At 47.6% G+C, this 15,618-nt stretch overlaps 1 protein-coding gene across 1 annotated transcript in view; it reads right to left on the bottom strand.

The window, feature by feature from the left end:
• Nucleotides 1-15,618, bottom strand: part of LOC144170106 (ras-specific guanine nucleotide-releasing factor 2-like) — a 333,796-nt gene that overhangs the window by 91,306 nt on the left and 226,872 nt on the right. The window contains exon 3 of the mRNA XM_077699677.1: nt 2,944-3,091. Within this exon, the coding sequence (XP_077555803.1) occupies nt 2,944-3,091 (148 nt within the window). The remainder of the gene's footprint in view (nt 1-2,943; nt 3,092-15,618) is intronic.

Below are 15,618 nucleotides of genomic sequence, written 5' to 3'. Positions count from 1 at the left end.
CGACCACACACCGCGAATTTCAGCGTGAGCAGAAGACCCTTGTGACCCGCACGTATTCAGCTTCGGTTGATACGAAGATGAGTTAGAGTCAACTGTCCGTTTCTGCTTTGCTTATTGTCTGCACTGCTGTAGTGACTATGACAGCGCCATCTCATGGGCAGTCTTGCAAATGCGATGACGTTCAAGCCGTCTCAGAGTCACTGTTGATAACGGGATGGCTGTTCGCTTGTGGCATCAATGAATGAATGATATTCATTAGACGGAGGCTGGTAACTCAGTTCCTTCCTCAACTGCTTCTTGGATTTAAACAAAAAGTAAAGAGAATCGCCAAGTATATTCTTAAGAGATGAGAACGCGAAAGCGTTTTTTTTTTGGTCTAGGCTCGGCAACGAGTCTTTTGTCAGGGTCGACGCTAAGTCTGCAACGTCCACATCAGACTCACTGCAACCACGTGTTTGAGAAACATTATTCGTGCTGCTGCGACACGGCGCCCCTCAGCAGCTAAAATCCCTTCTGACGCACGCGCTATGGAACGCGGCGCAGTTAATGGGAATTGCGGGCATGACTTTTGAGGACGCCTTTTGCGGACGCCGGCTGGGTGCGCGCATTCGCCAATCTAGCCGAGAGACGCTATCGCGTTTAAGAATTTTTAGCTTCACTGACAATAGCTGGCAAGGGCACATACTTTCTGATTCATTTTCATAAAAAGTAACCGTACTACCTTCGCAGCTTCCCGGAGGAATCAGGAAGGTGGATTCAGTAGTTAATGGGGATATTTTCTCCTAACTACGGACGAAGGCCGATTCTCCGGAAACGCAGTACTGACAGCTGACGCGACGAGACGAACAACTTATTTAAATAAGGCATGCTTTAATAACACTTGTTTTCTTAACGAGCAACTTATTTTCTCCATTTAGGTCGCTATTACGTTTTATGTTACCTCGGAAGCGAAAAAATAAATCTAGAGTCGTACGAGCCAATTTAGCACTAATCTCGACATTCTCCGCCAGCAGCCAGCACGGTGGGTTATCTTTACAGATGCGAACACAGCGCTACAAACTCTTCAGCGTGTCAGCTGCTTCAGCATTCACGAACATATATCCCGTGATGTGACCTACCTAAATAATCTAGTCTGCGTCGCTGGGCACAGCGTGATATGGCAGTGGATGTTTGCACACTGCGGCGTCATAGGCAACGAAAAAGCAGATGAGGCTGCCAAGAAATGATTACGACTGAGGAACGGGAGAAACATTTTCTTCACGAAGCACGATGGCTCGAGATTGGCAACAGAGCTTGCTTTCAGGAAAAGAAGCACCTTCTGGTCTCTCCCGGAAAACCAGCACCCATTGGTGCATCATGTCAATCGTACTTTGGCACTGAGGTTACCGGAGCGGCTTCCACGTCGGCTAGAGACTTTGTTTCATCGATTACGTCTCAGCGTAGCGCTCACAAATACCTACCGTTATCGCCTTGGCCTAACCTCAAACCCGTATTGCGACAACTGCGTTTCACCGGAAACAGTCGAGCATATTTTACTGGAGTGCCCTGCAAGAAATGACCTCGCACACAAGATCGAGTGCCTCAACCACAGTTTCGTAAGTTTAAAAGCACTTCTGGGACCATGGCCATCTCCCTCGTCTCAGCGTGAAGTGCTAACCGCATTATTTGAATACCTCAATGACATCGGTTTCGCTGAGATGATATAGGACCAGACCATCCTGCTCTCTGCAACCGTCTATAGACTTTTCACGTGTCGCACTGACGGTCCCCAACACACACGCTACCTTCTTTTTTAACTTCTTTTATCTCCTTTTTTTTCTTTTCTCCCTTCCGCCTTCCTCCCTATTGCAACTATATTCCCTCCACCCCACCCCGCAGAGTAGCATGTAGGCGTAAACAATCCAGCAGACCTCCCTGCTGTCCTCTAATAAAGAGCTCTCTCTCTCTCTCTCTCTCTCTCTCTCTCTCTCTCTCTCTCTCTCTCTCTCTCTCTCTCTCTCTCTCTCTCTCTCTCTCTCTCTCTCTCTCTCTCTCTCTCTCTCTCTGCGTATACGGCGCCGCCAGTTTTATCGATTGCATTCAAGCGTTTCTCAAGTCACATTGTAATTCACTTTCCGAATGCCGTGTGGCCTTGGAAAGCGTGAAGAAGCAACTGTTCACCGCATTCGCCTCACCGTCGCGTTTGCCAGCCACTTCTTGCACAAGAAGCGCCGAGTTGCCTCCCCTGACTGTCCCGCTTGCAGTGTTCGTGAGGACATTGAACATGTACTGTGCGTGTGTGTCCCCGTTTTGTCATTCCACGCCTAACCGTGAAGGCAACTTTGGGAGAGCGTGCTGATGCACCACTGAAACTTCGCGACGTCATCGGTCCATGGCGCTCAACTGCCGAGGTGACACGGACCACAAGGGCCCTGGTGCCATTTCTCCGTGTCCTCTCTCCGGGACTCCGGCTTGAACAAGACTTTTTGAACGTTTGTCTTATCGTCGCTACTGTGCGTGAGTTGTGTGTGTGTTCCTGAGTCTGTCAGTTTCTGTGTGTTTATCTACGTTTGTTTGTGCTTGTATGAGTTTTTGTGTCTTCGCTTCTTTCACTTATTTTCGCCCCACCCTCATGTTCATACTCAACAAGCCAAGCTCGCTGCCAGGCTGACCTGTCTTTATAATTAAAGGCATCCCCCCGCCTCCTCTCGCAGCGCAGTTGTCATTAATTATGTAAAACCACTTTCACTGGTATGTTAACAGCTTTTCCGTCCTTTTTACGGCAAGCTCGGCACTTGAAGATTTTTTTCTATTATTTGTAGTAATGTTTCTAGTTCAGTGCAAAGGAACACTCAAAATGTCCATTTTCTCCTTCTTCACGCGAACGTGCGACGGAGCACTGAGAGCAGTGAGAGGGATGAGCGCAAACGACGGGGAGCGCACTAGAGTGCGCAGCGTGCTCACCTCTGCGCGGAGCTTCTTGATCTCAACGGTGAGCTCCTCGCATTGCTGCGTGTACTGCCACTTGGCTGTCTTCTCGCTCTCCACGATCTGCACCAGGTGCAGGTGCTTCTGCTCCAGCTCTTCCTTCTGCAGCAGCATCTTGCTGAAACTGCACACGCAAAATGGGGGCGAAAGGGAATGGGGTAACAGGGAGTAGGAGGGGAAGTGCGCTCATTTACACACTCCGTCATTTGGGTCGATTGGCTTGGGAAACTTGTGTAGCGATGAAAAGTCAGTAGCAAAGTAAACCCTTGCTACAACGAATCGCTTAATTCGAATTGACGTTTTACTCGAAGTTTCTCATGGTGTCTGTCTACTGCTGTGCACGGAGGTACGAAGTGCTGCTTATCCTGTTAGCCAGTTTCCTCTACTGACTACTTTGATAGAACGAGGGTTTACTGGCAAACTACCTCTAATCGGCCGAACAAAGCCTGCGTGACAAAGTATAGTCCAATTTCAAAAATTTGTTATTTCGCTAGCGTGTGCATTGTTACGAGAGTTTTCATTGCTTTCCGACCCCCCACCCCTTGCCTTTCTTTGTTTCGTCGCGTAAGAGCGTTGCTGGTAGCCTAGGTTACGTAGCTAAAAGTAGCCGTCTACCCCGACATTGGAACTCAAATAAACTCAAAGAACTCAAACAAAAGAGATCACCTATTTCATCTGAAAAGTGAATATTTAATGAAGCCAGGCGTCTTCTTTTTTGCCACATGTGTCAATGGCATCTTTTCGGGCGTGCTAAAAAAGGCATTCAGCATCAGTGTTGCCACCGCTGGGCGTCAGATATCCACTAAAAAGCCATAAGAAATCCGCCAGATTCCGCTAGATTCTAAAACATATCCGCTAAATTTTCCGCTAGGGCCTATTTTATTAAAAAAACAGTGCAATTTCGTATGATAAATACCTTTATCATTCTTAGAATCTCCCCAAAACTGCGAGAGCTGAAATAACATATAAAAAAGTCTTCCAAAGAGTCTAACTAGAACACTCGAAGCTTCAGTGCGGCGGTGGTCGTCATTTGTCAACCTCATCACAGATGAGGCTAAAAGTTATAAATTCACACTGATGAAAAAAAAAAAAAAAAAAAAAAACATCGAGGTCTTCGTCGCCGCTGTCGTCGTCTGATATCATCTCCACAGGAACTTGTTCAGGTACTTGTTCAGGGACCAGAAAGGAGACTTGGTTGCACATACGTTGCAGATGTCCCGATGGCACTAAGAACTGCCGCGGGAAGTTCGTAATCAAAACAACGTTTCTGTGTCGCTTCAGCCCCGCTCTCACGACGAAGATGGCGTTTCTAGTTTCAGGCTTCATCTTGTTCCGGAGCTTGGATTTTAGTATTTTAAGCTGACTAAACGTCCTCTCTACTTCGGCATTTGAATACGGCAGCACGAGCATCGACATGGCAAATCTGGCCAGCTCGGCGAACAGGTTTTCGCCGCAGGCGTCCTTACAGGAGTGAACGTCACACCAGAACGACTGCGTGGATGATATTTGCCTCCAGTTCATGAGGGTGATTTTGCTCCACTGGTTTTAAATTTTTTCTATTGTCTCAGGGGGCACTACCATTGCTTCCAGCAGAGGAATCAATGGCTCCTTCACGACGCACAAAGCGTTTTCGATCGATAAGAGTGATGTTTCCTGGAGAACTGTGATCTTGTAGGGAAGTCGCTGTCTGATTTGATCTACTAGCGTGGTAATAAACCTTATGCAGCTTTCTCGCATCACAGCTTCATCTGCGAGAGAGAACCCGTCGGTCTTCTGAGCTTTCACGTTGTTAACGTACGTCTCAAACACGTAGCCCAGATATGGCTACGTGTTCAAGTGGTCCTCAAGTCTGCACGTCAGAACGTCAATCTGCTATGTCGGAATTACGACTTTTTAAACAAGCTTGAAAGCAAAGTCATAAGGTCTTTCTTGCAGGGCGATTTTGAATCGGTGCACTGCGTGAGGTATCCGCCAGAAATCCGCTATGTATGAAAATGGCCCGCCAAAAAATCCACTAGCCGCTAGACTAATTTTTTCCCCGTCAGGACAAAATGAAATCCGCCAGATTTAGCGGAAAATCCGCTAAATTGGCATCACTGTTCAGCATCCAGTGCTGTTAGAGCCAGAGTTTAAAAATATTCCGATGCCCTGCAAGACTACGCGACCAAATGCATGTTGCTCACTTTTCTACGTAGTGTGTAACGCTATTTCTTGTATTTTGCTTAATCAAATAATTAGTCAAGAATAATTAGCCAACTTCTGAAGCAACGAAGCTAGAAAAAAATTCCAAACAAAACTTGCAGAGCGGCTTGCGAGACGTTCGAATAAACAGTTTCTGTCGTTGTATCTATGAAGTATTAGTGCTTTTCAGCTTACTGATGGTGCCCGCGAAATACACAAAAACACCACGTGACATGCCCGCTAGCGCGTCGTGATTGCAGTGCTCCCAAACGTTCCGCGCACAATCAATCATGGGCGTGCTCCCTCTTAAATTAAAAGCGACGGGGCAGTGACGTGAGCGTCGGCTGAGCCAATTAGGCCATCGATGTGCTCCCGTCGCATTGTTATAGATATCGATAAGCAGATGCAGCCAACGCGTCTCTCTCTCTCTCTCTCTCTCTCTCTCTCTATATATATATATATATATATATATATATCGCCCCATGATTTGTCCTCCGGTAAATGTCTTACTATCCATCCGTCTTCTTTGTGAGTAATGTCGGGCACCAATTTTCTCAGCTTGAACAGCTATAATTCAACCATTACCGGCGCTGCAAAACTTTCACCGACACCCGAAACGCGACGTATGTCGCGGCTAATGCGAATTCAGCGCTTCCACTTTTTCTTGGAGGGGGGCCGTCAATCGATCCACGAGCGACCCCTCGCGCCGGATATATATACAGGCGACCGGACGCGTTCTTCGGGATCCGTACATGCCCGCAGCGCGGTAACGCCGTATCTTGTCCGAGATCGACTCATTTGTCGAAGCTGTCTGCGTGTCAAACGATCTGACAGCCAGTTCTCGGCGGGAACTGGCAAGAGGCTCCAGAGACCTCCCGCTGCCGACGGCCTCCCGCCCCTCCTGCGGTCAGGTCGACGCGGGGATGAAAGACATCAGGGGGCTCTCTTTATTATTTCCGCGCTTGCTCCTCCGTTTCGTTTTTTCTTTTCTCAGATACACACCTCCTTCGGTCCTTTTTCTTCATCAGCGTGACGCTGTCGTCGCGGCGATTTTGCAATACGTGCCTGATGAGACCGCAGAGAGGATCCAGGCAATAACGGGCCGAGCGCAAAATGACGCGAAGGGAGCAGATAGGGGAGAGAAAATAAGATAACTGAGACGTGAGTGCTACGGATAACGAAACTGAGGCGTTCGAGTGAGCTAGAAACTAAAGGTTTCACAAAGAAGCGTGGGTGGGAAAACCGCAGCGTGCACAGTCCGGAAATCCCAATTAAAAAATCAATCGATCGGAGCTCCGGCCAAATCGCGCCACGCCAGGTTACAATAATGACGGGAGGGGGTCGTTTCGCGGGTCTTTAACTCCTCGTCCCCTCTTTTCACCCAATGATGACACACTTACGGCTTCTTCCTTTTGTCCCCCTGTCGCGTGGCGCCAACCACACGCTATTATCTCTGTTTGCACACCTGCAACAACGCGTTAAAGATAGATACGCTTGTTATTTTTGTGATCCGTTTTTTGCGTATAACTATGCCCGAGACGTCGCGTAGTATGCCAAGACGAAGGCACCCTGATGACGGAATGTAAGGACGAACAGTTCAGACATATTGCGTCTCACGCAGCCCTTCATAAAAGAAAAGAAGAACGGCCTACATTGCGATTCAAAGGAGTACTTACACAAAATTTCAAAGCTGGGGTAACTATGTAAAATGCTTCCTTTGTATATAAAGATATCTCCCAGAAAGTTTAAACAGTAAACGTTCAGTGTAACATATTTTGAATCCATTTTAATCTTTGGGTGCACGAGAAAGCTCAGAACGAATACCCTTTCGCAATTGGCACCAGCATGACGCCATCTATTCCTCCTCGCCCCAAAATGCCGATGTGAGGGCTGCTGTGACGTTGCCAACGCGCTGGCTACGGTTGGCGCGCGCTGTTCCGCCGTGTGTGTTTCACGTCACGGTTTTGGGACTGACGTCATGCTGCCCGGGCGCGTGGAGATGGTGGAGACCACGGCCGATCTGGGCGCGCGAGTGAGCGGAAGCGCGCGCGCGTCCAGATTGGCAGTGGTGCAACAAGAACGGTGACGCAATTAGCGCCCTCTGCCATGGCGGCCGCCTCAGTGTTCGTTAGTGTTCGAGCCAAGCTACGATTAGGATTATTTGTGTTAAGTGAACTATAACGACCGACCAGGGTCTGAAATAATCGTGAGAGACCACTCACTCTCTGTAGACCAAAAGGTCTGTGAGAGTGAGCGAACTTTCGCGATTGCAAAGACGTTATAAAAGAACGTTGTATAATCTGTAAATATTGCTTGGTTGTGGCATGTTTACCATATGTCAGAAACAAGTAATAAAAAAAGCGACGATGACTTCATAACATGAGGGACGAAGGTTCGATTCTGAGCACGGGAAAAGATTTTTTCTTGTTTCATCATCATCATCGTCGTCGTCGTCGTCGTGCGCCCTCCAATTATGAAAAGTTGGCTTTCCTCCAGTGCGTTTTGGTTGTGACACCGCCATCAGTGACACCAAAAAAGCTTCGCTTTATTTATGGCATAAATGTTCTCTTTATGAGGAAAGGTGCGGATTAGTACGGAGTGACCGCTACCTATCAACTCCTGATTATTTATGTAGCTGCACTGACCGCACCCTGAACCTGGAATTAAAGCGAAGTTTTAGTGTTCTCACTGACGGCGTCTCGAACGCGAAAACGGGTAAGTGAAAGAAAAAAAAACGCTTCCGGTAGCCGACATCGACCATGGGTCCCCTCCCGTTACGAAGCCGGCGTCCATCCGAGTGCTCCATTTCGACATGGTCGAAACGGTTTGGATGTTGAGAGGGGCGCCTGGACGTGCAAAATCAGACAGAAAAATGGCAGCATCTCCACTCCGTGGATGATGGCGAGGGTGCGGAGTACGGGGATTCGAAATGACATCCAAGTTGCGCCCCGAGTGACATTCGATGTGCGCCCGACCGTCATGCGATTTGAGCCGTGAGTTGCACCTTGAATATTCCCTTAATGAAACTCCAACTCACGGCTCCAATCAAATTTCGCTTGATTTTCGCTTGATGGTGGTGTGCGCACGGATGGACGCGGACGGACACTGGGAGGTCCTAAGGTACTTCGCACCGTGTCAGGCGAGGGAGCAGTTTGACTGTCGACTACTAACTCGCGGTCGTAGCCCAGTGGGTAAGATGGAAGCACGGAGCGTTTAGCGAGGGATGCCCTGCGCCTCCCACGCCGCTCTGGGGGTTATAGTCTCCCTTGCATCGACCTCACGAGCCAGTTGTTGGGCCTTAGAGTCGTCTCTTCACTTCTCAGTGAGGTAGAAGCTCCGGGCAGACCTTCGATCCTATACTTAATCGGTCCTTCTAGACGGGTTCTTTGTCCAACTTTGGCCAGAAACCTGCACCCCAGTGCAGCTATCCGGTTAAGGCTCTTCAAGGCCGTCATTACTTTAGCTAAGGAAATTCGTGCACTGGATTCTGATCTCGATTTTGTGAATGAACAACCTGCTAGGCTGTGTGAAAAAATAGTTACTGCGAGATCGGGCAGACGTGTGGATCCACCAGATTTCCCCTGGTTACGGCTGACTTCAGGTAGGCTGCCAGAGGACGCCAAAAACATCCAGTGGCAAAAAGCGTGGCGAATTCTTCCCACAAAAGACAGATTATTTCGCTGGGGAGTAACACAGAACTTTTCCTGTCCCAACTGCGGTCAACCAGAATCCACGGCTCATACTTTCTCAAGCTGCAGTGTTGCGCGTTGCTTTTGGCGCATCATACACCGTGCCGCTCCAAGTTTGGGGCTTGCACGGTATCAACTGAGAGAACAGTTCCCTGGCACACCCCTAGGCAAACTATTCGTAGCAATTGGTGATTATATTCTATGGCGTAATCGCTGCATGGCTGTAGCACAGAATCGCAGGCTACATATGTAGTGGCCCTTGCTTTCCTTTTTCAGACAACACCTTGTGACCTTTTTGGAAGGCGAGTTGGCCCTTTTGGGTGAGGAAGAGTTTCTGCGACATTGTACTACCCGGTTTATTGAGGTTTCGAACAAAAGAGTTATTATTCATGCCAGTTTTCCAGACCTGTGTCCTTAGGGATTGTCGTTGCAACAAGTGATTTTGGTGTTGTGTTAGTGCGGTACAGTACCCGCTGTGACATAAAACCAAACCTGTTCTGTATATTGCTGCATCCTTGAAGCGAATGTTTTTTGTATCATTGTTTACCTCGCATGTTAATCTTTTGGTTGCAAGCAACTCTAAACTGTTTGTATGTTAATCTTTTGTCTACAATCAACTTGAAGCTGTTTATATGTTTCTGTAAGTGTCTGTTACTTGCAGCCTTCGCGCTCTATTAGTTTTGTTGCAACCGGCGCTGCATTTGTTTAATTGTTTCTGGTTGTTACGTTGTATTATGGATACCAGGGTTTTTTGATAATAAATTTATCCTTTCAAGACGACTGACACTAACTCTGCCCGGTCTACCAGACACAGGCTCGAATCCTGCCGGTGCCTGTGTGATTTTTTTTGCGATTGTAAATGCTATGCGCGCGGACGCGGACGGACATTGTGCGGTCCTAAGGTACTCCGCACCTAAAATCGTGCACCCCACCGTGTAAAGACGACGATGATTCGCCACGAGAAACCTTCGCGTTCAACCATCGTCGTCGATAGACGAAGGGGTGTCTGTTTATTAAAACTGACTTCTCCGTTTCTTCCGCGACACTGTACGCAATCAAGACGCTACGTTTGCAACCCCGTCTGCTTGTTTTCAATGTTTGCCTCAAACCGTGTTCTTGTTGTGTACGAAACGCTTTTGACAGCGGTCGGCGAGCCCCGCCCGCAAGGATACGCGTATGCGGGGCTTTCGACGTAAGGTTGGAATAGACTGTTTACCGTCCCAGAGACGGACTCCTTTTATCACTCCCCCCACAGACACCTGCAGGCGTACGTCCAGACCGCGATCCACTCCCTCCTGTAATCGGTGCTGGAGGTTTCTCCCGAAAACATCCCGCAAGCAGCGCAGGGTTGCACGAGAAATGGCTCTCCTGCAGTGCGCTTTCTTCCTCCTTCTTTTCCGCCGAGCGTAAGTGGCGTTCGCATCGAGTTCCACGCGTGGAATCGTGCTTAGAAGTGCGTTTTATACGCTTTCTCCGACGCGTACAAATAGGCGCGGAGGCAGGCAGGCGCGCACTCGAGGGCGCCGAATGCGGGCTCTCGCGTGAATTATTGCCGCTGAAAGCCGCCGCGCACTGCGAGCGCTTTTTTATAGACGGCCGACACGAGCGTCTTGCAAGTAGACCCGCGCCACGCCCACTGAAGGGGAATGGTTTCCCAACCTTTGTATATTTGAACACTCACCCCTGTAAACACGCTTGACCGAATAACGGCGGCGCTTGAGAGAAAGAAGAGAAGAAAAAAAAAAACGGTGGGTAAAAAAAAAGAAAAGAAAAAGGAAGGAGGTGGTGATTTTGACATGCCATCACGAATACAAAGACTGCGGGAAAAGACCTCTGCGATATCAAAAAAGAAAGAAAAATGGGGCAAGAAGGAGGTGTGCGGACGGAGCGCAGTACACTCAAATTTTTTCTCCCGAAAAATATTGAAACAACAACAAAAAAATTAACACCCTATGTTCGGCTTTCGGATGTGCATACACACACCCAAAAAAAGGCCAGAGCATCGAGAGTAAGGCAGTAGATAAACCGGCTACAACAATTCTTGCATTCACGCCGTGGCAATTCGTCACCGACGCACGAACGAGCAACACGCAGTATGTTGGTCAACGGAGGGGAAACCGAAAAGCCATTCATACGGTGCGGATGCACTCGGTTAGAGGGTTAACGTAAAAGGAAGGGGAGATTTTCGGTTTCACTATCTTCTTTCATTTTTTTTTTCCGCTTTCAGTGAAAACTGCCTTTAGCTCCATACCCGACATCAACTCGCACGCTAAATGGACGCCCAGAGTTGGCCGCACCGCCAGAGTGCGCTCTGGCGCTTGTGTCTGTAAATTATGGAGCTAGCGCACGCGTAATACCACTTGCCTGTTTCCTCTTTCTTTCCGTCTCTCTTCGTTCTTCTTTGGCCTCGATTCTTTTGTCTCTCCTTATCTCTTTGTTTCTTATTCCTTCTTTACGTGTCACTGTTTCTAAGCCCCCATTAAATTTTCTTGCTGTTTTACGAATACCATGCCTTTAACACCAAGAATGACGCGGCCAACTAACTACATTTCTTAACAACCTTCCTTCCCATCCTTTTTTTTTGTTGTTGCAGATGCGGTGTGTGTGTAACGTTACATATAATGGATTAAAAATTGCATGAAGAAAAAAAAAGGGGCGAAAGGGAAGCGGGATAACAGAAAAATTCTTCGCTTTCGTTAGTTTTTTCGTGCGCAGTTGAATCCGCGCTGTCTTCGCACCAACTACATCAGCAATACGCTTTTAACGTTTAATAGTTTAAGACCACTGCAACACTCTCAAGAAGGCGTAGGCCGAGTGTGAACGTTGGCATAATAAGATCCATGTCCGAATTCTAAGCTTGTGAGTGACCGAGATTAGAAAAAGAAAACAGGAGCACAGAGTGGGTTACTTGACTCGGAATCGGCAGTGAATAGAAGACGACTAGTGAGTACTTCTTCTTGGTAGGCGGCGTTGGCACATCGAATGCGTTATTCGGGCAAGTTGTCGTCGGCGGCTGACATGCCCGAAGGCGTACGCTTGCTCGGTTTTCCTGCCTCCTTCGGGCAAAGGAGTCTTCTTGCGGTGCTAAAGTGTGGAAAAGGGCCTCGCAATTGGCTCACCGCTCGCGGCACTCTTGGCCGAGCGAGAGGGAAAAACGAAGCGAAGGAGAGTTTGAAATTAGTTTCTCGCTCGAAAGAGGCGAGGAAGCGGCGGGTCGCCTCTCCTCCTCCACCGCTCCTCTTGATGTCGGGATGCGTGTGACACGGCAACAACGAAGGCGGGAGGAGATGAGAAGATGAAAATACAAAATGTAGCGACGAGCGCCAAAACCAAGCGCCAGCCCCGGGGAAACGCTGAAAAGCTCGTCGCCGCAGCCACGAAGTTTCGTAATTTCGAAATTCCGAAAACCTGCTCCTTCGCTATTTATTTTTTTGTTTTCTTCACCCAAAACACGAGCACTAGGCTTCAGATTTGAGCCCGCAGTGAAGGAAATTACCGGCATGTGTCAAATGCAGAGGATACGCTTCCTGTTGAGCGGTCCCTGCGTCTCTCGATTCTTATTCTGGCTGCCGTGCTTTGCGTTTTGTATATGTATATATACATAAGAAAAGAACATTTCACCATGCCTGCATTGTGGAAGGAGAAGCTAAGCACATCTTTCTGGGAGAGCGCGCCCCTTGTGGAACGGTGTTTTCGACATCATGCAGAGTGTGCGCTGATGCGACAGCAGACGGCGGCTGCTTGGGCACAGAATTGGGTGAAGGCCTGAGGGTTAGGGATTTGTATTTAAAGCGCACAGGTAGTGGCTGCGAATGAAGACGCGCAATAAGGAAAGAGGGGCGCATGTTGTTTTTTTAACCGTCAGAGTATCCTTCGAGCATCATTCAGCTTTGAAGGCAAACAGCGGGAACGTTCTGTCTGACTAAGTTTTTCTTTGTTTGGTTTGAATTTGTAGTGACGCTTTCCGCACCCTGCTTTTTCTTGCGGACTGACGTCAGACTTTTTTTTATCAAATTTAACGTTAGCGGTGTCCGGGCAACCTTGAGAAACGTTGTCGGGTTCATTTAATTAAATGATTTGCCGCAGGTTACAGCTTCTTAGTAAGCGAAGCGAACCATTTGTGCCGCTACTAAAATAAAAAAGAGATAAAAAGAGATCCTTCGTCTTATTTATGTTTAGGAAGTGGTTAAGGAACTTGCCAGCAGTGCCAATCACTGATCTGTTTGCACAAAATGACCCAGTGAAATGCAATTTCTTCCTTGCGCTAAGGTTCTGGCGTTTCGTAAGCAAGTCCTACACAATTCACACCATTGACATTAATTTTATTTACGTCCATTTCGTTGTTGTTTTTGTGTGGAATGATATCCCTCCCAGGGGCGCCATCTGGTGTATTATAGGTTATACAAGGATACTTAAAATTTTGTCTAGGATTTGAAAAATTACGAAGAGCATTTTTTTTCTGTATTATCATGAATGCAGTCCTTGGCGTTAACCATGAAGGAACAGGGATTCGAGCTTAGAAGCTGCAATTAGCGGCTCGAGCATTCATGACCGAACACTAAACTTTAAGTGCGGCCATTCCTAAGTCAAAGCCACGCCCTGTAATGATCGGAAACTCCCAGTCTAAAATCACAACAGGAATACTGCAAAAACCTAACAAAAATTCCTGTCGTACGACAAAAAAAAAACTTGTCCTGTTGTTACGACAAAGCTATCTGTTGTTACGAGACACATTTCTGTCGTAACGACAAACTCAATTTTCACAACGACAAACATTCCTGTCGTCACAACAGGACTGCCATTTACGCTACTCTTCACAATGGGCAATAACATTCGAACCATGTGCAACTACTGATGAAACATGAGGATCACGACAAGACAGAAATTCGGGAAGATTGAACATCAAAATCCGGACAGGAATACGACACACGACAGAACATTACAATCACGACACGACAAGAATACGACAAAACGACAGTGCGACACGCGAAAATACGAGAGACTACAGAAATTTTTCTTGTCGTCATTTCCGATTAGGCTGAATTTTTGTCCGAATATACCCCGACGGGCGGATGAAAAAATTCCCCCGCATTTCCCCGAGGGGGAGAATGTGAAAGTGCGAATGCACGGTTGTCGGCCCGCATGCGGCGCTTGCGCTCGGCCCCCGCAGCCCACCGCCTCGCCGCCTTCTCTTCCATCTCTTCCATCGGGTTTGTAGTATCACGTGTACACCACGCAGTTATCAAGCCGCTATAACGCCGCTGAGTCGCCAACGCACGCCGCTGACGGCGTAGTTTGAATGCGTTAAAGATATAAGGCGCGTTACTGACAATATCAGCGTCGCGTCCGTGGCTTATTCGGTAGAGCGTCGGGCTGCGGCCCGCAAAGTCCTCGGATCGAAACCTGGCGCCGGATACTGTTTCTTCTTTAAAGAGCACTGCGGACGCCGCCGACGCCGGCGGTGGATGGTTTGGGGTCGCTTATAAAGTGCATTCGCACTTAAAAATATGTTGAAATTTGCACAGGCCATTGTAAAATATGCTACAGCGCGAAATAAAACACGGAGACAGAAAGACGACGGGGCGAGCGCTGACTTCCAACTAAATTTAATACGATGAACCTTGCACCTTTTATACACATTCTTCATGTTAACATAACTAATTGACATAACTAACATAACTAACCAGGTATGTTAACATAAAGAATGTGTATGAAAGGAGGTGCAAGGTTCATCGTATTAAATTTAGTTGGAAGTCAGCGCTCGTCCCGTCGTCTTTCTGTGTCCGCGTTTTATTTCGCGCTGTAGCATATTTTACCATGAACTACCAACTCGCCCAACAGTGCACTTTGTTGCACAGGCCCGGTACATTATTGTACAGTCTTTGTCAGAATTTTCTAGGCCATGGCGAAAGTGCACAGGCCGCAAAAAATTAAATGTGCAAGCTTACGTCCCGAGCGAGGCTGAAACGTTTCATGCCGGAAAGCTACGGCAAACACCTTTCCTTCTCACTGTCATGAAATATTTATGTCACGCTTAAAGGTTAAGCGTATTCTTCGAATTCTTTGTGGTCCGGAAGGCTTAGGATCGGCCGAGAAAATTTTGAAAAAGCGGTGTACGTAATGTTATGGCCGGCCTCCTAACCGTACGAGACCGCCCGGGTTTATTCTAAAACCTTTATTAAGGGGAACAAGGAAGCAGGCCTCGCTGCCATTGTTAGAAGTGTTCACTATGAGGTGCTGGGCAGAACCGACAACACCATTTTTTAAAACCTCCGCCTTTTCTATTATTGTATACGCTGCGTGTTCCACTCGCCTGGATTTGCGTAATAAAAAAAAGCATATCCTAGTTATTTTTTTTCATTGAAAGCGCTTGGTATTTGCATCATATTTTTTTCTCGCTGGAGAAATAAACAGAAAAAATAAAGTCCAGGAATCAGTTTCAGCTGCGTTTTTCACCACTGCTGACAAACATTTCACCCGTAGTTGCAAATTGTCTTATATATGCCGCTTAGCAAGGAGATTTATTTGGCAAGCGTCATCATAATTTGCTGTTTGTGCCAGACTAGCAAGCGTACGTATTGCGCAAAATACTGTAGCGACTGGGCAAGTGCATGAAGTAGAGCAGCAATACAATGTCAAAACAGGCACAGCGGAGAAGGAATGCCTTTAATATTGGAGGGGGCATGAATGCCCTGTTGGGGAAAGAGAGGGACACGAAGGAAGGGAGGGAATCATCGAAAAACGAAACTGTTCAAGGTTCAATCACTTGAAATGGTGGATA

This window comes from Haemaphysalis longicornis, unplaced genomic scaffold (genome assembly GCF_048455015.1).
Source record: "Haemaphysalis longicornis isolate Haplotype H1 unplaced genomic scaffold, Haemaphysalis longicornis Haplotype H1 scaffold_2, whole genome shotgun sequence".
Lineage (NCBI taxonomy): Eukaryota > Metazoa > Arthropoda > Arachnida > Ixodida > Ixodidae > Haemaphysalis > Haemaphysalis longicornis.
Note: the sequence above shows the minus strand (reverse complement) of the source record. Positions and strands in the feature narration are given on the sequence as shown.